We start from the raw sequence: 27,032 nt of genomic DNA, 5'->3' as shown, positions 1-27,032 counted from the left end.
GCTCCTGCCCCCCGGGTCTGCTCCTGCCCCTGGGTCTGCCGGGCCTTACTTCACACCTGCCCCCCGGGTCTGCTCCTGCCCCCCGGGTCTGCTCCTGCCCCTGGGTCTGCCGGGCCTTACTTCACACCTGCCCCCCGGGTCTGCTCCTGCCCCCCGGGTCTGCTCCTGCCCCTGGGTCTGCCGGGCCTTACTTCACACCTGCCCCCCGGGTCTGCTCCTGCCCCCCGGGTCTGCTCCTGCCCCTGGGTCTGCCGGGCCTTACTTCACACCTGCCCCCCGGGTCTGCTCCTGCCCCCCGGGTCTGCTCCTGCCCCTGGGTCTGCCGGGCCTTACTTCACACCTGCCCCCCGGGTCTGCTCCTGCCCCCCGGGTCTGCTCCTGCCCCTGGGTCTGCCGGGCCTTACTTCACACCTGCCCCCCGGGTCTGCTCCTGCCCCCCGGGTCTGCTCCTGCCCCTGGGTCTGCCGGGCCTTACTTCACACCTGCCCCCCGGGTCTGCTCCTGCCCCCCGGGTCTGCTCCTGCCCCCTGGGTCTGCCGGGCCTTGCTTCACACCTGCCCCCCGGGTCTGCCCCTGCCCCCGGGTCTGCGCTGGCGTGGCCCGTCCCAGCCACTCCGTTCGCTGCCACCCTTCGGGGCGTCCTCTCTTGCCCTGGGCCCCACATGAAGCTTGTCGGGGGCTCGTGCCCGCCCCTCCCCCGCTCAGGCAGGGCGCAGCTCCTTTCTCTCATCAATGTCTTTGGCGCTCCTGGCTCCCTGGTCCGCGGATGCTTGTCACCCTTCCCCCCGAGGGCAGGCGGCCGTATGAGAGGAATTCAAGCTCTTCCCACCCGCGGGCACTTCGCAGAGCCGCAGCGACCGTACTTACGGTGAATCTCCACAGCCCCCCGAGGTCGCAGCTCCTCTCGAAGCAGGTGGGCTCCAGTCCTTCCTCCAGGCAGCACTTGACGGACGCCAGGCCGCTGACCCCGGCTCCCACGACCGCCACCCGCTTGGCCATGGTCCCTGTGTGGGGAAAGCACAGCTCGGCTGTTCGGTCCCAAGCGGAAGCCCCGCCCCGACCTCGGCCGCGGCCGCCAGGTTGGCTCCGCTCAGCGCCCCGGAGCTGTGCCCGCTGTGCGCGGGGGGCGCAGGCCACGGCTTTCAGCCTGCGCTGGGCGAGCGCCGGAGCGGCCGCGGCGTCCAGGGCCGGGAGGGATCACCTCGTCAAACACCTTTTTACATAAACTCGGAAGCAGAGCTCGGGTTGGTGTGGGGACGGGACACCGGGCCCCGCGCCGTGGCGGAGAGGACCTGGGACGAGGAGCCCAGCCCCAGTGGCCGCAGCAGGTGGGGCTCCAGCAAATGCTTCCCTGAGCGGGAGCCGACCCCGCGCAGCCCGGGCCCGCCCTGCGGCCACCTTCCTCTCGTGCGGCTGCTGGACCCGCGCCCGCGGAGGGGAGGCCACTGCCAGCGAGGCGGTCCGCCTCCTCTCCCCGCCAGATGTGGGTCCACCCCAGGGAAGGCGGCCCTGTCCCTCCTGGCCCAGGTGGCGCATCTTCTGTCCCCGAGCCACGACAGAATGCCGGGAGGCCACAGGGCACGTTGGCTCAGCGACCAGGCTCTGGCAGGTGCCCGGGTTCAAGCCAGGCCCCCAGCTCCGCCACGTGATCTTGGGCAAGTTAGTTAACCCTCCGCGGACCCTAAAAATGGACAAAGCGGTGGTAGTTTCCTTGTGGTGTTTGGTGAGAATCGAGGGTGGGACACTCGTCAGCTGGCGTAGAGCCATTCCTGGCGCGCCGCGGTGCCCAGGGACTGGGAGCTGTTGTGTGGCTGCTCAGAAAACAAAACCAGTGTCCTCTGCTGCCTCGGCATCGGTGCGCCTCTGCGCTGTTAATTCCATACATTCTGGTCAGCGCATGCACGCGCAGCACTAAACCACACGGTTTTAGGTGTTGCCCTAGTGTGTTTTGGGAACAGTTTTATCTCCTCAAGTGAGTGAGTGTTGAATGCACATGGGTCACCCAGTAGATGCTTTTCTCGTCCTGCAGATGAGCTCTTGCCGCAGAACTGGAGATACATTTTTGCTTTTTAGGACTGGGAACCTGAGCGGGGCAGCTCAACTCTCGGGAGGTCCCCTGCTTGCTCTCTGCTAGGTCCCTCTGGCCAGGGAAGCACCAGGAACGTAATACAACAAGTTCTCCAGAAATAGCTCTTGAATGAAATGGTAAGCCCCATTTCTTCCAGGTGTTAAATAAAAGGGTTGCAGGACTGATTGCTTCCCAGTAGCAACTCGCTCTGATTGCCTGGGGAAGAGCCGGTAGATTCCTTATAGGGGAAGTCATACTCTAGGTCCTGATGCACACCCTACAGTCACCACCTTATAAAGTTGTCCTCTCCTGGGGTCCTAGAGAAGTAAAGTGACTCCCACATTTAGAGAGGCAGCTGGTGTAATGGAGTGAGCGTGGGTGTTGGGACCAAACACATCTGTGTCAAATCCCGAGTAAGAACCAGTGTGCTGTGTTTCATTGACTAGGGTGTTATAGCTTTAGGGACATACTTGGAATGAAAGCACCAAGCTGATTCTGTAGGAAGAAAGACACCTGTAACATTGTATGTCAGTGACACTTCAGGAATTAATTTAGAGAGAGGGAGAGGAAAGAAAGAGGAGGAGAAATGCATCCATTCCAGCAGTTAGCTGAGTCAGAAGGAGAGCCAGCCAGGGACCTGGCTCCCTGTGAACTAACCTTGGGCAAGCAAATCAATTATACTGGGTTCCCTCTGCAGAAGAGGCTACTGTGAGAGCTCTTACTCCAGGGGCCTGGCGCAGTTCTGTAAACATTTACCCGTAAATATTTGAAGGATCATTGCAAACAGAAGGATTAGATTTAAGGCCAGTGGTGCAACTGAAGACATTAGATGAAGGCAAATTTTAGCTTAATATAAGTACTTTCTAGTATCTCAGGCTCTGATATTTGTTCAGACAGAGAATGTAGGATGATTTTTGGAGGGAAATATTCTAAGTAGGAGATTAGGTAGAGTGGAATCAAATGATGTATAGGGTTCTTTCAACTCCGATTCCGTGATTCATTCTAATTAGTTCAGCCATCAGACACTCAGTGAGGGGCTTCTGTGATCCTAAGTCCTAGGGAAGGTATTGGAGCTGCAAAAGATGAATGAGGTGTGATGCTTTCTTTAGAGTTGCTATCACTCTAGTGGAGAAGTCAGACGGACAGATAAATCATTACAATATTCTGTGTCCCGTGCTAAGACAGAGACGTGTATTGCGTACACATTGCAATAAAAGCATGAAGGGAAGAGGCTTATATTGTGAGTTTGGGATGGTGGGAAAGCAATACTGAGGAATTCTAGTTGCTTCAGGGTTTTCAGCATGAAAAGAACACCAGTGGGGAGAAGACGGGGGTACGAGCTCCAGGGACAGCAGTAGGAATAGGGGCTAGAGATGGTCGATAGAGGCCTCTGTCACCACTCAGGTCCACAGTGAGCTTGCCATCCTCTTGGTACCTACACGAGGTAGCATGTTCCCTACAAGAGAAGCTACGATGGTGTAGGTTCACTGCATCATGTCCATTACTCTCTCTGCTTAAGGCTATGCGTTTCCCCAAAACAGGACATTTTCTTTGACTCATCTCCTATTTTCCCTTCTTCTTATTTTCTATGGTAGCACACTTGGACTGGACTCGTAGTTTCATAAATTCTTGGCAATAAGTTGATTCCCTGGTGGGTAAATGAATGAATTCACCACCGTGTATGCTTTGCAATAAAAAAAAAAATGAATTGAGCAAATATTTACTGGGAGCTAATATCGTGGGTCAGAGTGTCCTTTCTCCAAAGGACTTTCTAGCAAGTTCACAATAAGTAGAAATCCTCTCTCTGGCCATCACTGTAACCCAGGGCAGACCAGAGGCAGCCAACCTTCTCCGAGCAGTGTATCTCCTCACAGGACCGCCAGGAGCTGGGAGTCAGACCTGGGTGTGAAGTTCAGCGCCGGTCTATTACCAGCATATGAGTTTAGGCAACGGATCTGTTTCAGTGTCTCAGTTTCCTTTTCTCTACAGTGAAGCTAGAGGTAGAACCTGTTCTAGGAATGTATCCGCTAACATATTAACAGCACTGAGCTGAGCATGTAGGACGTGGATGTTACTATGTTATTTTTACAGCTCTAGGAGATTTCTCCTTCAACTGATACTTTTGTAGATATCTACCCTGACAATATTGGGTTTATTGACAGAGACAAAGTTGCAGAATATTTGGAATCAGAGCTGTTAGTGTAAAATAGAAATGTGTATCTGAAGGTTGTCTTCCAGCAAGAGAAGGAAATGAGTAAGGAAATAGAGAAAGAGAAAAAGAAGAGCACAAAATGGGCTTCAGGTCACCGTCTTCTTTCCTTCCTTCCTTTTTTTTTTTTCTTAAGACTTTATTTATTTTTTCATGAGAGACAGAGAGAGAAAGAGGCAGAGGGAGAGGCAGGCTCCAAGCTGAGCAGGGAGCTGGATGTGGGGCTCGATCCCAGGACCCTGGGATCATGACCTGAGCTGAAGGCAGAGGCTTAACCAGCTGAGCCACCCAGGCGCCCATCACCTTCTCCTTTCTTGCAGTGTTCGTCTGATTCACAGCTGCCTGCTGTCTTCCCAGGGTGTCAGTGGAGTAGTTCCCATGTTTGTGAAGGCAAACTTGCAAGACTATGTGAACACAGCAGCGCACAAGGTAGTCGCTGCCTTTCCGGAAGTGTTGGGAACAAGGAGGTCGAGTATGGGTGATTACATGAAACCAAAGTGTGATCAAAAAACTTTAAGTAGGGGTGTCTGCATGGCTCCGTGGGTTAAGCGTATGCCTTTGGCTCAGCTCATGATTGCGGGGTCCTGGGACTGAGCCCCACGTGGGGCTCCCTGCTCAGCGGGGAGTCTGCTTCTCCCTCTACCCCCTCACTCATCTCTCTCTTTCTATCAAATAAATAAATAACATCTTTAAAAAAATAAAAAAAAATTGCCCTCTTTTATTCCAGACAGAGTGATCAATGACACTGTAGGCAGTTTTACTAGGGCGGAAAGGACACTAAGGCCACTAATTACTGGGGGTCTGTTTCACTTGCTAACACAAAAATAACATAGAAAACGTTGTTGCTCCTTATATAAATATTTGGTAAAAATTGGGCCATTCCTTTGTTGCAGGGTTCTAAAGAAACATTCTTTTAATGAAGAAAGCCCCCTCGAAGCCGACTGAATCTAAAATAAATAAGCAATCAAAATTAAGAAAATATAACTGAATTGACAAAGTAGGTCTAGTCACTGGTAGAAAGTGAATTTATTTTTTACGAAGTAAGTTTAACAAGTAAATAACAAGTAAAATAAACTAAGCAACAAGAAATTGCTAAGTGAGTTGGGAATCCCTGCCTGTGCATCAAAGTTCCCAATTTTTAACCATGGGGGTTAGAAACTTGTTTTCTTCCTGGGCATTATCTATACTGCTTCCTCTACTTCAGAAAAGAGAAGTGCAAATATGTGAGTTACCGAGGTCAGATGGAGTGTCCAGGTGGGTTTCCTAGGACAATGCGGGGGTCAGCCTATGAGGCAAGGCCTGCCATTCCCCAAATGGTATGCAGAGGTTCTCCAAATTATTTTAAAATAGCGAGAAAAGCACATTTAAAAAAAATATTTATTTATATGAGAGAGACAGAGCACAAGCAGGGGGAGAGGCAGAAGCGGAGAGGGAGAAGCAGACTCCCCACTGAGCTGGGAGCCAGAGGTGGGACTGGATCCCAGGTTATGGAGATCATGACCTGAGCCAAAGGCAACTGCTTAAGTGACTGAGCCACCCAGGCGCCCCAAAGCACATGTTTTTTGAGTGAGGAGCAAAAGCAGAGGTAGTTGATAGTTGAAATGTGTACTGAATTCAGCCAGGAGTGGGGTTAACACAAGAGATCTGACAATAGATATTCAAGAAGCTTTGTCATAGTGCATAGGTTGGAGAATTTTTTTTTAATTTAGAGATTTTTATTTTATTTATTTGACAGAGATCACAAGTAGGCAGAGAGGCAGGCAGAGAGAGAGGAGGAAGCAGGCTCCCGGCTGAACAGAGAGCCCGATGCGGGGCTCCATCCCAGGACCCTGGGATCATGACCTGAACAGCAGGCAGAGGCTTTAACCCACTGAGCCACCCAGGTGCCCCAGAGTGGAGCATTTTTAACCACAGGAAGAAGGACAGCACACCGATATAAATTAGATTCTAAAGGTGGGTTACCTCTCTCTCCCAACTTTACCAAAGACAACTCCCCAAGCCATGTCTGACACTGTGTTAGGAGGGATTACATCAATGGAAGCACTTAGGAAAAATTACGGATTTTTCTTTGTATTAGGAATCCAAGTTTTTCCTTTTGATTCACCACTTACTAATCTACCAGCAGTGTACTTACCAATGTGTGCAGAAGACTTGATGATATCTGACTGTATGGTCCCTTTGCAAAGACTCCGGCTTCTAACACTCTCTGTACTTGGGAGCAGGGAACAGTTTTATACTTCCTCCCGGGTCACAGACTCAGCGGGGGCCTTTCTGCCGGGGTGATTCTGTCCTGAAGCACAGTAACAAAACAGGAAGAGTGTGGGCCCCTCCTCCCTGACTCAAATCGGAGATTGCATCGGGTCACTTACTTTATGTGCTTGGAATTCTGACAGCTGCTGTCACAAGTCGGACTCTGGAGCTTGTAGAGATTGAAGTGGATGAGCCGGTGTCGGCCCGGGAGTCCCTAGCACGCCAGATGCGCTAGGTCTAAGAGATAAGGAATGTTATGCAGAATTTGGGACCTAAGGTTAGTCATCATTTACATTTTAACCTTATTAATGGCAATAGTGAAATGCTAAGAGAAATGTTGCCTGGTGGGTGATGGTGTGGAGAACAAAGGTAAAAGAAATGTAAGAAAATTAAATTTCCTTGCAACTTAGAGCCCACTGACAAGTGTTTGAGACAGGCAGAGTGACCTTCCTCTGGGCACTCAACTGCTTCACCTTAATATTTACTGGAAGCAAAAGGCACCTTAGCTTGACAGTAGAACAGATCCTGTAAGTCTTCCTTAACATATAAAAAAAAAATCCCTCTGGGGGTCCTGGGTGGCTCAGTCTGTTAAATGTCCTAACTGTCAATCTCAGTTTAGGTCATGAGTTCAAGCCCCACGCTGGGCCCTGCACCGGGTATGGGGTCTACTAAAAAAAAAAAAAAAAAAAAATCCCTTTGGAAACTTCCTTTCTTTCTACTCCCCCAGATATATGTTAGCAACCGTCCTCTCTGCCCATGGTTTCTGTCCCCATGCTGTAATAAAACCACTTTCTGAACAGATGTTGCAAGAATTCTTTTTTGACTGTTCACTCCTGGACTCCAACATTTCACATCGCGTGACATGACCTTCAGACCCACACATCCCCGGAAAAATAGGAACGAACTCAAGGAGCCACAGCAGCATCTTCATTGTTCATCAGTTTCAGTCTCCGACGCGAGAAAATACAGTAAGACCATCAGGTCAGCAGCTGCTATACCGAAGACTCACTTTTTGAGGGTTTTGTCCATTTCACATTTAGAGAGAATTGTTGTTTTTAAACTGTACATCACCCACATTGTCCAATTCATCTTTAAAAGCCTTTTTTAAAAAGTGCAGATGATTACCCAGACACTTAGGAAATATAACAAATATGTGGGCAGGTCATGACCTTCGGTGTCACAAGTCCTGGGCTGGTGTATTGTCTTTAGCAGTTGTTACAGGAGAAATCTTGGGAAAATTATAGAACTTTCTGAAGTTTCAGTTTCCTCCATTAAAATAAATATGGTAATGCCCCACTCAGACAGCTGTGGTGGGGATTAGAGGAGAGAAGCCACGCAGTCTTGTCTGTGCACACGGTGATGGCTGTGATGGTGGCAACGGTGACATCATCGCCAGGCCAGATGAGGGGTCTTGATCATTGAATCATAATATTGAAATAACTTCCACAGGCACAGAGAAGGAACTCCAGGATAGATTGGTCAGACTGAAGCAGGGCGAAGGTTCTGGAAGAATAAACATCTTTTTGATTTCATTATAGTATAACCCTTAAGCTCTCTATCCAGAAGGCCTTGTGCACTTCTGAGTCTGTGGCTGGCTCACGAGACATACCTTTTACCTTATTTCTGGCTAATTAAAGACGGCGTGGGGACAGCATAGTTCGCTGTGCTGAGTTCAGATGCCTTCCTGCAGCTATGAAGATGATGATATTTGGATGGGTTCAAAGCTTACTTTTGACCCAGAAAGTAAGCCTTCAAAAGTATTATTAGTTTAAGCATGTTTTTAAAAAACCAAAATACCTATTACGTTGAGTCGGGGACCCTGTGAGAGTGGGGCCACAATCAGTGTCTGGAACCTCGGTACTCAGGCCCTGGCCTTGATATGTACATGCATTTTTGGCACACATCTTGTAGGTCACGGGGCCTGACCAGGCAAGTTGCTCCCATCAGTAGCAACAAAGGACTTAAAATACTAGTTGAGCATAAACACGATTATTTATCAGATTGTCTCATTTTCCATAATTAGCAAGAGACTTGTACTAATTATTTCAGTGGCACCTTTTTCTGCCATTTTTAGTGCTTACTGTAAATCAGCTGTCCTTGAGGTCGTGGGTTGGGGAAAGCTATCCAGGCCCCTTTTTGAAGTGGACCTAAACCCTCAGAAGTCAGATTGGTAGACAGTAATGGTTTTTAGGAACGATTTTGGACTTTGTGGCTTCCAGGAGCGTGATCGGATTGAATTTCTTGTCTGTGAATGTTTGGCTGGGAACATGGTCCGTGAACTGTGGGCGAAGGTAATCTGTGTCCTTTCTGGGCTCAGAGCAGTTAATGGACAGAATGAGACCCCAGAGCATTTGTTTGTCTTCATTGTGTCACAGCTACCTTCAGCGGGGCTGCTCCATTAGCCTGGACGCCTGAGTGACTCTGGTGAGCAGAGCCTGGCCCCCAGTGGATCTATAACACGAGAAAGAAAGAATCTTGTCTTATTGCAAGGTTTTGAGATTTGGGATTGGTGGTTAGTGTGCCATACCTCGCTTCTATGGATGGATGCACCCGATGGATCGTTCTGGCTCCTTCATTGTATTTCTAAATCATCTTCTGAAGTCTCCCCTCTCTTCCTTCCCTCACCCTGCTCTGAGGTAGAGCTAGAGCTAGAGAATCCGAGAGGGGAAAGTGAACATTTATTTAGTTTTAGTCCCAGTTGAAATCAGACCTACCCAGTGCAATTGTTTTTCTTTCTCTCTCTAAAAAACAAAGTGAAAACAGCCACAAGTCCCTACCTATCACCCCCCACCTGCTAAAGAAAAGTATCAAAAGCCTCCCTATCTAGACAAGGCTTCTCCACAGGTGTCTTTTTTAGTGATGATAGACTGATTGATTAATGTTCTTTTTTTTTTTTTTTTTTTGAGAAAGGGCAGAAACTCATGTCTGTTTCAATTTAGGGGCCAGTCACTCAGTCACTTACAAATTCTGACGAAAACCAATTTTCCTTATTTCAGGAGTATATTTTTAAGGAAGCAATAGCAGATTTTTTTTTAAAAAGATTTTATTTATTTATTTGATAGAGAGATCAAAAGTAGTCAGAGAGGCAGGCAGAGAGAGAGAGAGAGGAAGAAGCAGGCTCCCTGCTGAGCAGAGAGCCCGATGCGGGACTCGATCCCAGGACCCTGAGATCATGACCTGAGCCGAAGGCAGCGGCTTTAACCCACTGAGCCACCCAGGTGCCCCAGTAGTAGATTTTTTTAGTTAATGGCTTTGTTTTATGAAAAATTATAGTGATTTTATCAATAGTATATTGGTAAAATTTTTGTGGAATGTTTAAAAACACACAAAAAAGTTTAAACTATATAAAACATTTAATCTTATTACTAGGATTAAAATAATGTATATTGATGGGAGATGAAATTATAGTTGGACTACAAGCCTACAAGCTACTTTATTATTTTTTTTATTTTTTGAATTTTTATTTGAATTCAGTTGACATATAGTGTATTATGAGTTTCAGCGGTAGAGGTCAGTGCATCATCGGTCTTATATAAAACCTGGGCTCATCAAATCACGCGTCCTCCTTATTGACCATCACCCAGTTACCCCAGCTCTGCCCCCTCCACCCTCTAGCAGCGCTCAGTTTGTTTCCTATGAGGAAGAGTCTCTTAAGGTTCGTCTCCCTCTCTGATTTCATCTTGTTTTATTTTTTTCTCTCTTCCCCTATGATCTTCTGTTTTGTTCCTTAAATTACACATATGAGTGAAATCATATGATAATTGTCTTTCTCTGATCGACTTACTTCAACTTAGCACAGTACCCTCTAGTTCCATCCACCTTGTCGCAAATGGCAAGATTTCATTTCTTTTGATGGCTGCATAGTATTCCATTGTATATATATACCACATCTTCTTTATCGATTCATCTGTTGATGGGCATCTAGGTTCTTTCCATAGTTTGGCTATTGTGGACATTTCTGCTATAAACCTTCGGGTGCACGTGCCCCTTCGGATCGCACGTGCCCCTTCGGATCGCACGTGCCCCTTCGGATCGCTACATTTGTATCTTTAGGGTTAATACCCAGTAGTGCTATTGCTGGGTCATAGGGTAGTTCTATTTTCAACTTCTTGAGGAACCTCCATGCTGTTTTCCAGAGTGGCTGCACCAGCTTGCATTCCCACCCACAGTGTAGGAGGGTTCCCCTTTCGCCACATCCTTGCCAACACCTGTCGTTTCCTGAGTGGCTAATTTTAATTTTCTTTGATGGCTTGTGAACTCCCCAGTGGCTCTGCTGTATCTTCCTTGGACGGCACAGCAGTCAAAGACATTTCCACCCCAACCTTGTTTGTCTCCCTCCCTCCGAGGCAGACTGGCCTTGCTCTCCAATGACTCTTCCAGCCTTTCCTGTACTTTCCCTATTTTCTCACACAGGCATTTTCCTTAATGAAGTTTTCCATGTTCAATCTCATTTTGGCATCTGTCCTGGACTACAAGAATCTAATCCCAGGAGATTTTTTTTTTCTTTTAAACCTCACTGATCCATAATCTGGTCGTAAGGCAGACGGGACAAGAAAGTGAGTTACGGTCTGTGTAAACGCATTCTGCCTCCAGGAAATGGCCGACAGCGCCGCACTGGGGGCCGCGCGCCGGGAGCAGCATCTTCCAGGGTGAAGGACCGGTTACAAGAGAAAGTCTTCCTTTGCTATCCTTACTGTAATATGAACACTGGGTTCTTTCTGTGTTAAGCTTTTGAAACCTTCATTATTAGAAATTTTGTTACATGTCACAGTTCAAGAGTTTTATTTTATTTTTTTTAAGACTTTCTTCTTCTTCTTCTTCTTCTTTTTTTTTTAAAGATTTTATTTATTTATTTGACAGACAGAGATCACAGTAGGCAGAGGCAGGCAGAGAGAGAGGGGGAAGCAGGCTCCCTGCTGAGCAGAAAACCCGATTCAGGGCTCGATCCCGGGACCCTGAGATCATGACCTGAGCCGAAGATGGTGGCTTAACCCACTGAGCCACCCAGGCGCCCCAGGAGTTTTATTTTTTGAAATATATTAATTTTTCTGGAAAGAGCAGATGGGACATATTTGGCTTTTGATAAGAAAAACGGAGCAGCTATCATAGAGAGAAGGGTGGTTAAGAGGATGGGTTAGTAAAGGGATCATCACAGGGAGAGATTTGGGGGGAGGGTGATAACTGGTCAACATCCTCTGCAGGAGAACACTGTGAAGGGCAGAAGCACCGGGGCTGAACTGCAGGGGAATTTGGCCCCAAGAACTGAATGTGCGCAGGAATGTTCTCGGGAACTTGGCAAGACTGGGCATTGTAGCAGAGACCCTCATTCAGCAGGTCTGAATTATTACTGCGTTTGTATTTAAAAAAAATCTGCACTTCTACGAGCTCCCTGAGATGTTTTGATGCAGTTAGTCTGTGGCTCATAGTTTGGAACAGCAAACTATCTTAGGTGGTTTGTCTGGGAGGGTTTCCTGTTTCGGGCTGTATAGAGGCAGAAGAATAAATCCGGGTGAGTCGTCCTTAGTCAGTCTCAGGCTCTGGAAATGAATTCTTTATTATTTTTAAACATAACAGAATATTTGGAAAGATTTCAAGAGCTTCAAGAGATAAAGCTCTTTCTAAAAATTTCAAGGTTATACATTTAATAATAAATTTGTCCTAATGGAGCTATCTCCCCCCACCAATGCAGTGTCAGCCCAACACGTGTTTCCCAGTCTAGCCCACTGTAGAAGTAGGATGGTGACCAGCGGTACTTCCCTGGTAGGGGTAATGATGAAGGAGGCAAGTTAAGGAAAATAATTAGGACAATGCTTTGGATATTACAAAGCAGGGATTGGCAGACCTTCTCCATAAAGGGCCAGCTAGTAAATATTTTAGGCTTTGTGAGTTGTACTGTTTCTGTTGAAACCACTCAGCTCTGCTATTACTGTTTGCAAGCAGCCACGGACCGGGGATGTGTATTGCGGCTGTGTTCCAAGAAAACGTTATTTATGGAAATGGGTAGTGCACGGCCTTTAACCCACAGGCAATAGTTCACCTAGTCTTGCCATACACGCTTGATATATTCTACTATTAATAATAATAATATAATGGCTTACAAATAATCTTTAATAATTAGCAAATCAGGTTTTTAATCAAGAAGTATATACATTACCTGTGATTTTTTTTCCAAGGGAAACCACTCATAGGAACAATGAAAAAATACGTTGTATTTAAATGCTAGTGTCATTTCGATGGAATTTGAAGAAATAAAGCTTCCACTGTCAAGAGATTGCCATTACATTGCTGTGGGCACTTCAGGGACAAATCCAGGCCAAAGTGAAGAGCAGTGTCCACACAGACTTTGGAAGAGTAAGAGGAGAAATATGCCTAAATCTTTAATCTCTGACCCTTTCCCTCTTCAAAAGGCCTTGGTCAGGGCTTAGGGCAGAGCTTATCTCCCAAAGCACAGTTCACCAAGAGAATGGCTGCGGTGGGTTACTAAACCAGATGTTTATTCTGTTGCTCAAGGTCTATGGACATGGAATTGCTAGTATCTGTTTCAGATTTCAATTCCAAGAAAATGTGTCTCCTAACAAAATGGTACGCTTCCTTTCATCAGAGGACAAGATTGCATATTGATTTACCTTTTGCCTTGTTTACCTACAAGGTTAGAGGTGAATAAAAGGCTCAATCATTGTAATACTTTTCATCTAAGTAGGACATATACTTTTTCCCTAACGCTTGTTTTTTCAAATGAAAAAATGATACATTTTTCAAATTTTTTCATTTCATGAAGATGAAATGAAAAATCATTTCAATTTTTCTTTTTCTTTCTTTAACCTTGAATCTGCTTCCTCTATTTATTTTTTAATAATTAAAAAAAATTTTAAATAAACCTATAATGTATTATTAGCCCCAGGGGTACAGGTCTGTGAATTGCCAAGTTTACATACTTCACAGCACTCACCATAGCACATACCCTCCCCAATGTCCATAACTCAATTTTTCAAGTGAAAAAAAATTTGCAAAATTTTCAAATTTCAAAATACTACCTTAAATATTCTTGTATAGGTGTCTTTCATTGTAAATGCCTTCACATGCTTCTTAAATCTGGCCAGACTATAAACCAAATATTATGAAAAAAATTAATTGATCATATTTGCAAGAAGAGTGCTGTTATCTATGTTAAGTTCCTCCAGAAGCAACATATATGTGATTATAAATAAAATAAACTGTTAATAAGCAATTAATCAGCAATAGGGGTTGTGTAAGTAAGTATATCCTGGGGAAAGGTTATGATCCACAGTCCCAGAATCAAGCAAAACTGGGTTCTAGTCCCGGCTCCACGATAAGACCGGCTGTGTGGTCTTGGGTGTGTTACCCAACTGCTCTGAGTCTCACCATCTGTGAAATGGGTAGAACAGCCGCATCCACATCACAGAACTATTGTGAGATTTAAAGGATGCTAGTACACGCGGTGTACCCTGAGCACAACGTCTGATCTGTTAAGTACTAAATGTGTCTAACTGTTACCGCAGTTTTATTTTTATTTTTACAAGGTGCTTCTGTCAAAATGTCAGAAATGTGCCTACTGGCTTTACTTTCTTTCTTTTTTCTTTTTCTTGCCGTGTCCCAAGATTCATTGTCTGCGTACAACACCCAGGGCTCCATGCAGCATGTGCCCTCCTTAATGCCCGTAATACCCTTAATATCTTAATATCTGGTCATCGCTGACGCTTTCTGACTCTAGCCTCTCCTTTTCGCCTCCAGGATTTTTGAGCGATTCCCTGCTGAGCAAATGGACCATGACCTGACACCTGCGAACTCTGTTACCAGATACAGTCCGGGTAAGAGACTATCGGGAACATTCGTGCAGGAGTTTAAATATTTACCCACCATTGAAATTTTCCAATGTTTTCAACCATGGGGCTTGCTTTTCCTTCTGTGTAGTCCTATTTTTTCCACACAAGCGCCTTCTTTGGGGCCTGGCAGCACTCTTTATCCAGTGCCATTTAATTGTCCTTTTGGAGGGTCTGATGAACTTGAGGGAAGGGTAGAGTAGCAAGGAAATTTTATGACACCATTTTGGTGTTCTCCATGGACTGAATTCTGCTAATTCTTTACAACCACCTCTCTCTGTCCTCTCAACTCTGAAATACAGAATCCATTAGATTTCCCATTTTTTCTTTTAGTCTTTTTTTTTTTTTTTTTTTTTTAAATAGGAACTGGCTGACAGTAAAGTCAAAAGCTTTACGCTGACAGATTAGAACCACTCACGCTGAAAACAAAGGCCACGACAATAGCAAGAAGCCCCAGGATTTTCAACAGGAAGGAAACCGGGAAATCCCGAGAAGCTTTTACTGCCCGGGTCTTCAAAGGCTTCAGTATCCGTTGTTTCTGGGTGAGGATGGCGCTCTTGGCTCCCTGCCACGGCCCAGGCCCAGTGAGGCGGTACTGGTAGGAGTTGCAGGGTCCAAAATAGAGCTTCACAGCCAGTCTGGGGTCTTTCAGCAGGAGAGACAGGATGTCTGGCTTCGCACCTATCTCTGCCGCGAGCTCGTCCAAGTAGTCGATGTAATTGGTCTGCAGCGTCTGGCTCTGGCTCTTTCCAAACCTTAATGAAAAAAGTAAAAAATGGCAGATTCACAAAATGTTCCAAGTCCCAGAAGAACAGGAGGTGTTTGACAGCGCTTGGAGGAATGACGGGCTGAGTGAGGAAAGGACGTTCGAATGACTCTGGTGGAAGGTTCGAACGTATCCCGTCTGGAGGCCTGTCTCAGATGGAGAGTAGCTGTAAAAATCGAGAGCGGGCCATGGAAGTCTGAGGAACGGGTCAAGGTTTATAACCACGATTACTACTGGATGTTTAGTAGCGGCTTCAGTTCTCCCGGCAATACTCATTAGTCAGGATGGCTGCAAAGATTCGTGCGCTGACACGTATGAACCCTTGCTCAGTGCCTTGCACAGAGGAGACGCTTAATATTTGCACGTTAAATTATTAAAGTAGTTGGCACTCTGGCTGGCATAAAACAGGTTCTCAGTAGTTGTTAGATGAATTAGAATCTGACCATGAGACAACCCGTATGTGTGATGTCAGGTCCCCGAGTCTACTCTCCAAGGTGCTTGGTCACTGGTGGACCCCATTTAACCTATCATAGAGCATCCATCTACTTTGGCTTCTGACCGACCCCTTCTGATTTACTTTGATAGGACGTCCCCCAGCTAACTTTTCAGAGACACACATGGCCACTGTTACTACCACTGCTCTCACCCCATTTCCTCTCTCACCACAGAATCTAAGACGGACATCATACAAAGTCCAGGAAAAATGTCCCGATTGGGTAAAATTTCTATCTTTATGTAGTTGGTTCTACTTTTTTATTGTTTTAAGATTTCATTTATTTATTTGAAAGAGAAGATGAGAGAGAGCAGGAGCACGGGGAGGGGTAGAGGAAGAAGGAGAAGCAGACTTCCCACTGAGCGGGGAGCCTGAGGCAGGGATCATGACCTGAGCCAAAGGCCGATGCTTAACTGACTAAGCCACTCAGGTGCCCCATGGAGTTGGTTCTTAAACTAGTATTACCTGGGGAGGGGCACCTGGGTAGTTGAGTGGGTTAGGGCCTCTGCCTTTGGCTCAGGTCATGATCCCAGGGTCCTGGGATCCAGGCCCTGCATCAGGCTCTCTGCTCAGCGGGGAGCCTGCTTCCGCCTCTCTCCCTACCTGCCTCTCTGCCTGCTTGTGACCTCTCTGTCAAATAAATAAATAAATAAATCTAAAATTTCCAGATTCATCCTGAGGTTCCAATTCAGTTGGTCTGGTTGGGACCCAGGGATTCACATTTTTAAGAAACAGGTGGGTGGTTCTTGTGGGTAGTTAGGTCACCCTGAGAAACATTGCTTTATGTAAGGAATTAAAAAAAAAATTCTTACAGATCGATTCTTTTTTCATGCCTCTGGATAATGTCCGCCATCATAGTCCTCTCTGAGGGCAAGGTACACAAACCTAGAAATAAAGGACTGGTTTGAGTGGGGGGTTTGATTCAGTATCATTGCCTTTTCTAGTAGTTGGTTCCTACCATTAAGCTTGGCCATTTACGCATCTTACGACAATCAAGGCAGCTTGGTGTTGCTGAACTCCAGGGTGGGATGAGTTCTGTGTGGTCTGACTTCGGGGAGCTCAGGGTACAGTGAGACCTCTGAGGTGGAGTGCGTAAGGGAAGAGGCTGGAGAAGGAAGGTGAGCCTGAAGAGCCAGAAATCATGCCCGGTGGGTTGAGCTCTATTTTAAGGGTGATGGGAAGCCATGGAAGGGTTTTCTGTAGGTGGTGACAAGATCGGATTTTCCTTTTAGAAAGATCCTTCTAGCTGGTGAATTTTGGGAAATGGGCTCTAGGAAAGTGAGTCTAAAGGTAGCAAGACCAGTTAAGAGGCTGTTGAAGTAAACCTGGTGGGAGTAAAGTCAAGCAGTGGGAGCAGAGAAGGTAGATTGGTGCAGGAGTTATCACTGTGTGCTTGTGATTCCATCCCTGTCCGTGGGTGTTCTCGGACACGGTGAAATGGTCAATTTCCCCTGGATGTAGTTAGTCATCAGACATACCAGAGTCAATGCATCCAAGACTGAGCCTCACTGAAGCTCTCCTGGTCAGACTTGTATCTTCCTCCACATGTCCTCTCTCTATTCCTGGTTCTGCTGTCCACCCAGTTCCCATGGCCAAGATCTGCAAGTTGTCTGTGATTCCACTCTCTCTCTCTCTCTGATTTTCTACGTTCAGCCAGTCATCATGTCCTGTGGATTCTATCCCCGTTTCTTACATTTCTATCATCTTCTCCACTTAGTCTTTCTGCCAGGCTCAGCTGCATCATGGTTCAGCAGACTTGCAGTGGCCTTCTCACTGGTCTCAAAGACCCCATTCTTTTCTCATTTCAAACCTGTCTTCCACACCAGGGCCGAGATAATCTATTGAAAATGTAAGTCTGGTAATGTTTATTCCTTGATTATAACCTTTCATTGGGTTCTCTGGCTGAAGAGCTTTCTAAAATGGAGATTTTAGGTCCTCAGATCAGACTTAATCAGAGTCCCTAAGGATCCAGATGATTTTTATGTATGGCCAGATTTAGAAAGAACTGATCTACATTTTATATTGTAAGCCTTTTAGCATACGTTACAAGGCTTCCAAGTCCTGGCCCTTCTCCTGAAAGATTATTGTTTTTTTTTAAAAAAAATTTTAAATTTTTTATAAACATATAATGTATTTTTATCCCTGGGGGTACAGGTCTGTGAATTACCAGCTTTACACACTTCACAGCACTCACCATAGCACATACCCTCCCCAATGTCCATAACCCCACGTCCCTCCCCCAACCCCCCTCTCCCCGCAACCCTCAATTTGTTTTGTGAGATTAAGAGTCACTTATGGCTTATCTCCCTCCCAATCCCATCTTGTTTCATTGATTCTTCTCCTACCCCCTTAACCCCCCATGTTGCATCTCCACTTCCTCCAATCAGGGAGATCCTATGATAGTTGTCTCTGAAAGATTATTCTTTAAAAATCTCTCATCCCTCTCTGCCTCATACGTAATGTTCTGGGAATGTCAAATTGTAATTCTCCATATCCATCACGCCTCCATGCTTTGGCTCAAGAGATTCTCTCTTCTGCACCTGAGAAACTCGGTCATCTAGCAGGTTTTTCTTGACCACGTGTCCTCATTTATCCCAACACGCTGCAAAGCACCCTTTTCCTTCTTTCTGTGCACTCCATGCATCCCTCTACCAAAGCATTTATCTGGCCTCCTGAGGAATGCACAGTGCTATGCAGATCCTTAGACCAAGCCTTTCAATAGCCTTATAACTTTGTAAGGATCTGTGAGGTTGAGCTTCTTAACATATTGAGAGTTAATTTGGAGTTAATGTAGAGGGGTCTCTAGATTTGCACATATTCAGAGGAAATTATAAACATTGTATAGATGAAGTCAGGAGTCAGAGATCCTTTCTTTCTCAACTATTCTTTCATGATTTTAGGAAAGGATAATATGCATTTAGCTTTATGAAAATTGAAATTCTCTGAACTTTCTAATATCTTAAAGGGATGATTACAGTTCTTTATTATTATTTTTACTATTATTATTGTTATTATTTTATCTCTATATTTGTTATTTTGCAAATTCTCCACTAACTTTTTAGGACATTAATCTCACGAGAGTTGCCTAAGTTTGGGCAACTTCTTCCTGGCAGCCTCCTTATCTAAAGCTGTTATTGAGCAAACTCCATCAGAGATAAAACCCTCAGCCCCTCACTTTCCCACTCGCATACCTTTGAAAACCCTGGTTGCCCAACGAGCTTGAAGTTCAACAGTTGGGAAAATGGAACCTAGGGGTTGGATGAGACCAATGCATGCCAGAGTTGACTTCTCCAGGTGAGGAGGGAACATGTATTTATACAGTGAGACCATCTTATCCTCTACTTTCACAAGTGAATCTTCAAGGAATGGAAAAGAGAAAGTATATCCTGTTGCAAAGACAATGACATCAATCTTCTCCTCCACTGTTCCATCTTCAAAGATGGCAGAAGTTTCTGTGAGCTCTTTCACTGTTGGTTTCACCTTGATGGCTCCGTAGAGTATACGACTTGGAAGATCATCATTTAGTACAGGTTCTTTCATAAGATATCTGAAACACGAAGAAGAAAGCACTTAGAAGGAACATTTAATGATGTTGGGTGAGTCTTGAAACTCTCTTGATATTTTATGGGGTTGGCTCTTTAAATAAAGAGATTTCTCAACTATCCATAAAACTTTCGGCCTTGACTAGTTGATCTACCTCAAACCTTACTATCTGACTTGATTCTCATGTCACAAATCTCTCCCCTCGATAAAGAGAAAACATGTAAGTTGTGTGAGCAAAAGACATTTCAAAAAAGGAGGCATCCCCAAGGGCTTAAACAAAATACCATGGCTATGGTCATTCCAGTCATTGTTACCCCTTCAACGTTTCCACTATTGTTTTAATTATCTTGCTGTTCTACCTAATCTCCATCTGATCATAAGTAAGAAAGGAAAATTTGTTAAATCCCCATTAGTTTTGAAACTTTTATTAAGGGATCAGCATATAAACCAATGTATGAAATTAAGTTTGGGATATTTTTTGATCCCAAATATCCATGGAGTCTCTGCATGTGATAGTATGTGTGATAGAGCAAGTTTGCTTGTATTTCTGGAATTCCCCTTTTCATAGATTTGAGAAGCACTTTTTTAAAAAATAAGACAATACGGGGCACCTGGGTGGCTCAGTGGGTTAAAGCCTCTGCCTTCGGCACAGGTCATGATCCCGAGGTCCTGGGATCCAGCCCCGCATCGGGCTCTCTGCTCAGCAGAGAGCCTGTTTCCTCCTCTCTCTCTGCCTGCCTCTCTGCCTGCTTGTGATCTCTATCTGTCAAATAAATAAATAAAATCTTAAAAAAAAAGAATAAGACAATACATGCTACATGTATCAGATCTCAGAACTGAGCAGTCACATGGTATTTGTTGAAAGATTCCAAAGTTCTTCTGTTTTTGTATTTTTTTTTACGGGAAGGAGCCTGTTATCGACTAAAGAAAAATAAACATTCATACTGTTTGCTTGTGTTTATAAGATCAGTGATATATAACTTTGAGCTCTGTAGAGATTTATTTCTTGGCAAAGAGATAGTAAGTATGTTCTCAAAAGCTGCTCATGGGAAGAGCCCTTATGGTGTACAGAATTAGTAAAGCATGAGGTATCACATGGAGAATTCGGGACACATCTCCCACCACACCCTTCTGAAAGGAAGGCTTCAATCTCTTCAAGCAGCCTTTGCCAATGTTGGACAGCTTTGGGAACTAGGAAATTCTTCCCATGATCCTAGTTCTGCTTTCTAGAGCAGCTCATAATATTTTTTTCTTTTTTAAATTTATTTTTTTATTCATGTATAATTAATATATAGTGTTATATTAGTTTCAGATGTACAATACAATGATTCAAGAGTTCTATATATTTCCCGGTGCTCATCAAGATAAATGTACTCCTAATTCCTTTTGTCTATTACCTCCAGCCCCCCACTCATCTCCTCTCTGGCAACTGCCAGTTTGTTCTCTGTATTCAATAGTCTGGTTTTTTGTTTGTTTGTTTCTTTTGTGTCTTAAGTTCCACACACGAGTCAAATTGTATGGTATATTTCTTTCTCTGACTGACTTATTTCACCTAACCTTGTACCCTCTGGGTCCATTCATGTTGTTGCAAATGGCAAGGTTTCATTCTTTTTGTGACTGAGTAATCTAATTAAAAATGGGCAGAAGACCTGAATAGATGTTTTTCCAAAGAAGACTTCTAGATCGCCAACAGACACATGAAAAGATGCTTAGCATCACTCATCATCAGAGAAAGACAAAAAACCACAATGAGATATCACTTCATATGCCAGAATGGCTAAAACAAAAAACAGAAGAAATAACAATTATTGATGTGGTTGTGGAGAAAAAGAAACCCTAAATGCACTGTTGGTGGGAATGCAAATTGGTGTAGCCACTGTGGGAAACAGTGGAGGTTACTCAAAAAGTTAAAAATAGAATTATATGGAAAAAAAAAAAACCTTAAAAAAAAAAAAAGAAAAAAGTGTGCCTGGGTGGCTCAGTGGGTTAAAGCCTCTGCCTTCAGCTCAGGTCATGATCTCAGGGTCCTGGGATCGAGCCCTGTGTCGCTTTGGGCTCTCTGCTCATCGGGGAGCCTGCTTCCTCCTCTCTCTCTCTGCCTGTCTCTCCGCCTACTTGTGATCTCTGTCTGTCAAATAAGTAAATAAAATCTTTAAAAAAGAACTTAAAAAAAATAGAATTCTATGACCCATTAGTTCTGCTAGTGGGTATTTACCCAAAGAAAATGAAAACACTAATTTGAAAAGACATGTGCACTCCCATGTTCATTGCAGCATTATTTACAATAGCCAAAGTATGGAAGCAACCTAACTGTCCATGGATAGATGAATGGATACAAAAGATGGGGTGTTATATACACAATGGCATATTAGCCATAAAAATTTCCTAATATTTCTACTTCAACTTCTTAAGTATTTACTTTTTAAAAGGTATACAGAACAAATCTGGAATTCACATTCCAGGATGTCGATGATACTCTTACTGTTAAGTTGTGATTTGAAATACCACATTAGCTACTGAGCTCTTATAAAGAGGCACTCTGACAACCTTGCTTACCAATGAGTATACCATAAAAAAGCAAAATAACTCTACTTGTTTTGAGGCTCAAGGCCATAATTTTCATGGTTGAACCACTGATTCATCTGCTGTTCCATCATCCATTTTCGAATCATTTGTGGCAGGACATTTAGGAGCATGGACCTAAACCGGGTGTGGAACACCATGTCCCAGGGGTAGCCATCTTCAGAGATCCGACCCATGACCCAGGAGCCGTGTCTGGTGCTGACGAATACCTGGTAAGCAGAAAGGAATGCTGCTTAAGTCAGGGTATTGTCCCTTTTGGAAAGGATCTACTGTGTAGACAATATATCCCATGTATGGCTCAGAGCAGTAAAACACATGCTCTGGGTTAGCATGGCTGGTTAGTGGCAGGACTAGGAGGTAAACCTTAGCTTCCTGACTTCAAGATTTTTTATGATACCACACTGTAGTAACCAACCAACCAACCGACCGACCAACCAATTAACGAGTAATGGAACCTTGGTTATGTGGTGGGGATATTCCAATATGCCCTTTCTCCTTTCTCTCCTCCATGGTACACGATGAATAGAGAACATCATACCTGTGCAGCCTTCTTACTCAGCTCAACGGCAATGTCTGAGGCTGAGTTTCCTAGTCCAATCACCAGGATCCGTTTCCCTTCAAGTCCCTCTGGGTGCTTGTATTGGTGGCTATGGAAATACTGGCCTTTGAACCTCTCAATACCTTCAAGGGGAGTAAGAGAGAAGTCCTTGAGTTATGTCAATTTCAATAAAAGTGCGCCGTCAGATTTTCTTTTCTGGAGTCAATCATTTGCTTGGCCTCCTCGCCCCTTAGGGAGGTTACAGTGGCAAGGCCAGCTGACAGACTGAAAGCATATGGAACCCGTATGCATATGGAATAGGACCAAAAGAGTTGATTTCAGGGGTTGCAGTGTACATATTTATTAGAGAATAAAATGGTTTTGATAAATTGAGTCGAATCAGATGCTGGCTTTATCTCATTTTGGACTGTATAGTAATACTTTAATATCACATAGCACATGTATTCTTTTAAATGTGTTTGAACATATGAAATGCTATTATGGTACTTGTGTAATAATTAGAATAATATTTATCATTCTCATTTTGCAAAAGCAAACAAAAAGTAAAATAAACTAAAAACCAGGCACATAGAAAGTGAAGATGTTTCCACATTGCAGGATAAGTCGGTAACTTACTGGATAAGCCATTTTGAAGACAAGACTGTCTGTAGATTTCCCAGAAAAATATGACTTTGTTAAATATTTATCTTTTATGGTGGGGTTTTTTTTTTTTAGAGATTTTATTTATTTGACAGAGATCACAAGTAGGCAGAGAGGCAGGCAGAGAGAGAAAGAGGAGGAAGCAGGTTCCCTGCCGAGCAGAGAGCCTGATGCGGGGCTCCATCCCAGAACCCTGAGATCATGAACTGACTGGAAGGCAGAGGCTTAACCCACTGAGCCACCCAGGTGCCCCTATGGTAGGTTTCTTGAAAGAACCTTTGGGTCATTAGTTCTCATAGTGGGGTCCTTTGACCAGCATTATTAGCTGGAACCTGGGCACTTGTTGGAAATGCCGAATCTACTGAGTTGGGAATGCCTGAGATGGGGCCTCCCAGGTTGTTTTTAAAAGTCCTTCAGGTGATTCTTCTTTGAGAATCAGTGCTTTCGAGTGGAAGAGCTCACACCTGGCTGCATACCTTTTTTAAAAGGGCTGTTTATCTGAGAGAGAGCACAAGTGGGTGTGGAACTTGGGGGGCGGGCAGAGGGAGAGGGAGCGAGATTCTCAGGCTCTGCACTAAGCGTGGAGCCCCAGCAGGGAGCTGGGGGCGGGGAGGGGGGTGGTTCAGTCTCATGACCTGAGCTGAAACCAAGAGTCAGAGGCTTAACCAACTGTCTTCCAGCTTCCCCTTGCCTGGCTGCATATTAAAAATCACTTGAGTAACTCTTAACTGCTTTAGGCCTACACTATACTAACTGAACATTGGAGGGCATAAGGATGTTAGAGGGTCCACAGGTGGTTTGAATGTGAGACCCGGACTGTGAACCACTGTGTTATTTGTCTTCCTGAGGGCCTGCAGGGGGAGCACACTTGATGAGGGAAGGGCCTGGGAGACACCAGGTCAGATGGCTGCAGGGTTCCCTTGTCTGTACTCTTCCTGTCACTCTCTGTGCGCCCATCCCTGTCCTGTAGGAGAACTTATTTCCATGGAACCTCCTCAATAACCTGTCTGAAGGCATGGCTCTGAGGAAAATTCTCCAAGGACATGGAAAAAATCAGTGTTTGGCGGGATAGATAAAGGCCGAGGTAGGTAGGTACGTGGTGATAAGGGCCTCTTCAACAGAGAACCGGTTTGCGTGACAATGCTCTGAAATTCTGGGGAAGATTCAGTGACTTTGGAGGAAGTTACTGAAGTCCCTGTGTCATGAAGACTGTAAGATGGTATGTGGAGACTTTTATCCTTCTAGCTCTATCCAGATCTTCATATTATGCCCAGTTGCAGTAGCTAATTCTGCCTGTCAGTCCAACCTCCATATAAAATTCCTGGACACTGTAGGGTTGCAAAATTTCTCACCTCAAAATGTGTCTCCTTGGCATGTGGATTAATGTTAGGCGAACAATTTTTAAGAAACAGACGGCTTAGAAAAACTTCTAACTTTCCCCCCTAACTGCCTAAAAAAGTTTAGATAGCGGACCTGCCCCAGGAAGGGGGCTGTCACCCTGGATAACTACAGTATAATAGGAACTGGGTGAGGTAGACGGGGAGGAACATAGAAGTCTGTTTGTTGAAATTCCTCTCTGTGTCCCACCGTTTCTGAGTGGTTCAGCAAACATTAGTTGACCAAACACTTATCCTTTTTCATCTCCCTGTGAATTGTCATCTTTCCCTTTGTGGTCCCCCGCCCCGACATCCTTCTCTTTAGCTCCGAATGGCACATGAACAGCAGCCACCCGACTGCCCGAGGGCCTCATATTCTTATGGACTCTCTGCATGCATAATTGCATTTTATTTTTTCCTATTAATCTGTTTCATGTTAACCCTTAGACTAAACCCAAAGAATGTTGGAAGGTAAGAGAAAATCTTTCCTCCCCAACAACCCCCGCTCTGAAAAGCTGGGAGTTCTCGCGGGCCTCACCTGGAAAGGATCCCAGCGGCATGTGAGGGAGGATGTGGTGGCCGCTGCAAACCATAACTGCGTCAAAGACGGCACTTTGCTTCTTGCTGTTGCACTCGGTGACGACCTCCCATTGGCCCGAGGATGAGAAATCCGGGTGTTTTTTCACACTGAGGACAGTTGTCTTGAACGAACACAGAGAAGCCATCATTGAACATTACTCTGGCATAACGGGGGCCTCACTGAGTTTCCTGGGAGTGGGAATGGGTGGAGTGCACTGTATGACTTGATGTAGGTTCCGTTTGAATCCTGTTCAAGCCACTTAAGACAAAGACTGTTAAGTGTCCCCTTCTCATTCTTCTTTGGCAGGGAGCTACCAAGGCTATGGTACTTTGTACAAGACTCAGCCATGGGAACCAGTCTGTTAAGGACTGAAAAAGGACTTGAGAGAGAGAGACAGAAGAAACACAAAGTCTGGGCAAGATATGGAACACATGCCCATCATTCAAATGATCACATGGTCAGTATTTATTAAGAATCTTTTATGTGTCCGCCTCTGCAAAGCCTCTGTGTTAGAGAAGATATTTCAGGCAAAGCGCTTTGCATCGTGTCTGGCATCCTGTGAATGGTAGTTGTTCACATTATGTTTTTCAAACAGAGTACATCATGTTAGCAATATAGTTCATGATCTCATTTGGATGAAATAATTTATGCTTAAAAAAATTTTTTTTTTAATGTAGCTCACACTGTCTGGAAGTCTATGAATTTTAGAAGTATACTTAGAAGTATCCATAAAGGTGTTACATCTTTTTAAAAAAATTTAATGTTTTCAGTGTTCCAAGATTCGTTGTTTATGCACCCGTGCTCCATGCAATACGTGCCCTCCTTAAGACATCTTTGATGTGTAACAAACAACGTCAAGTGGAAGTAAAGTTTTTCTCACTGCCAGAATAATGGCATGCTTCTCTTGGTTATGAGTATTTGAGTCCCATGTACATGCTTTTCAAATGTTCAGATATTTAAAAAATGCCGGGTTGGCAATTTTTGAAGGTGTTTCAATTGAAAAAAAAATATATGGAGATTATTAGCATAAAACTTGCAAGGGACTATAAAATGTCCAGGCATTTTTGGCTGAGATTAAAGATATCAGATTTGCAGTTTAGGGTAATAGATTAGTTAAAGTACTGTGAATTACTGCTATTCAAAATTTGCTTTGAGAACCAACCAAATTCAACAGAGCCTTTTACAGTCTAACATCTTGTGGCTTATACCAACTCAGAGACCAATAATGGAAATGAGTGTCCCCAGCCCCTCTCTAAGCTCCAGGAAACCCAAGAGCAGTAAGATAATAAATAAGAAAAATAGTTCTCTTGCAACTTTAGCCTGATCTTTCCAAGAGCAGATAATAAAAAGTACATATCATAAGAGGGCAATATATCTGTTAAATAAATTAATAGTCATATGGACAAAGACCTGTAAAAGCTTCCGGCATAAAAAAAATCTGTTATTCATAGGATGGCTCCACCAGGAAATGAGTAATAGTTTTCTAATGTAGTACATTAGATACATTTTAATGGCATTTACAAATATAGATTTCCACCGCAATCAGCTATTATAAATTAATATAATACAAACCTGGAACAAAACTGAAATTACTGAGGAAATGAGAAGTGTCACAAAGACATTAGTTCTCTGATAGACCTAAATGTGAGACAGGAATCCGTCAAAATCCTAGAGGAGAACACAGGCAGAGGCCAGGGAAACAAAAGCAAAAATGAACTATTAGGACTTCATCAGGATAAAAAGCTTTTGTACAACAAAGGAAACAATCAACAAGACTAAAAGGCAACCAATAGAATAAGAGAAGATATATGCAAATGACAATCAGATAAAGGGCTAGTATCTAACATTTATAAGAAACTTATGAAACTCAACAGCAAAAACCAAAAACCCCCATCAAGAAATGACGTGAACAGACATTTCTCCAAGAAGAAAGGCAAACAGCTAACAGACACATGAAAAAATGCTCAACATCACTCAGCATCAGGGAAATAAAAATCAAAACCACAGTGATCAGAATGGCTCACAGGGGTCAGAATGGCTAAAATTAACAACTCAGGAAACAATAGCTGTTGGCAAGGATGCGGAGAAAGGGGAACCCTCCTCCACTGTTGGTGGGAATGCAAGC

At 44.4% G+C, this 27,032-nt stretch overlaps 2 protein-coding genes and 1 long non-coding RNA gene across 3 annotated transcripts in view; 1 reads left to right on the top strand and 2 right to left on the bottom strand.

Annotated features, from left to right (window-relative positions):
• Positions 1-1,098, bottom strand: part of LOC309849551 (uncharacterized protein) — a 58,665-nt gene extending 57,567 nt beyond the window's left edge. The window contains exon 1 of the mRNA XM_082702197.1: positions 868-1,098. Within this exon, the coding sequence (XP_082558323.1) occupies positions 868-999 (132 nt within the window). The 5' untranslated portion in view covers positions 1,000-1,098. The remainder of the gene's footprint in view (positions 1-867) is intronic.
• Positions 1,099-12,031: 10,933 nt separating this feature from the next.
• Positions 12,032-27,032, bottom strand: part of FMO2 (flavin containing dimethylaniline monoxygenase 2) — a gene marked incomplete at its 5' end in the record, with an annotated part of 25,816 nt that continues 10,815 nt past the window's right edge. Inside the window, 6 exons of the mRNA XM_082702745.1 lie at positions 12,032-15,123; positions 16,440-16,512; positions 18,819-19,174; positions 21,763-21,962; positions 22,292-22,434; positions 24,866-25,028. Of these exons, the coding sequence (XP_082558871.1) occupies positions 14,760-15,123; positions 16,440-16,512; positions 18,819-19,174; positions 21,763-21,962; positions 22,292-22,434; positions 24,866-25,028 (1,299 nt within the window). The 3' untranslated portion in view covers positions 12,032-14,759. The remainder of the gene's footprint in view (positions 15,124-16,439; positions 16,513-18,818; positions 19,175-21,762; positions 21,963-22,291; positions 22,435-24,865; positions 25,029-27,032) is intronic.
• LOC309849846 overlaps positions 23,215-27,032 on the top strand; it is a 5,152-nt gene continuing 1,334 nt past the window's right edge. Inside the window, exons 1-2 of the long non-coding RNA XR_014303943.1 lie at positions 23,215-24,035; positions 25,214-25,364. This is a non-coding gene — a long non-coding RNA (uncharacterized lncRNA). The remainder of the gene's footprint in view (positions 24,036-25,213; positions 25,365-27,032) is intronic.

Source organism: Mustela nivalis (assembly GCF_964662115.1).
Source record: "Mustela nivalis genome assembly, chromosome: 16".
Taxonomy (NCBI): Eukaryota; Metazoa; Chordata; class Mammalia; order Carnivora; family Mustelidae; genus Mustela; species Mustela nivalis.
The sequence above is the reverse complement of the archived record's forward strand: the minus strand, read 5'-3'. Positions and strand labels throughout refer to the sequence as shown.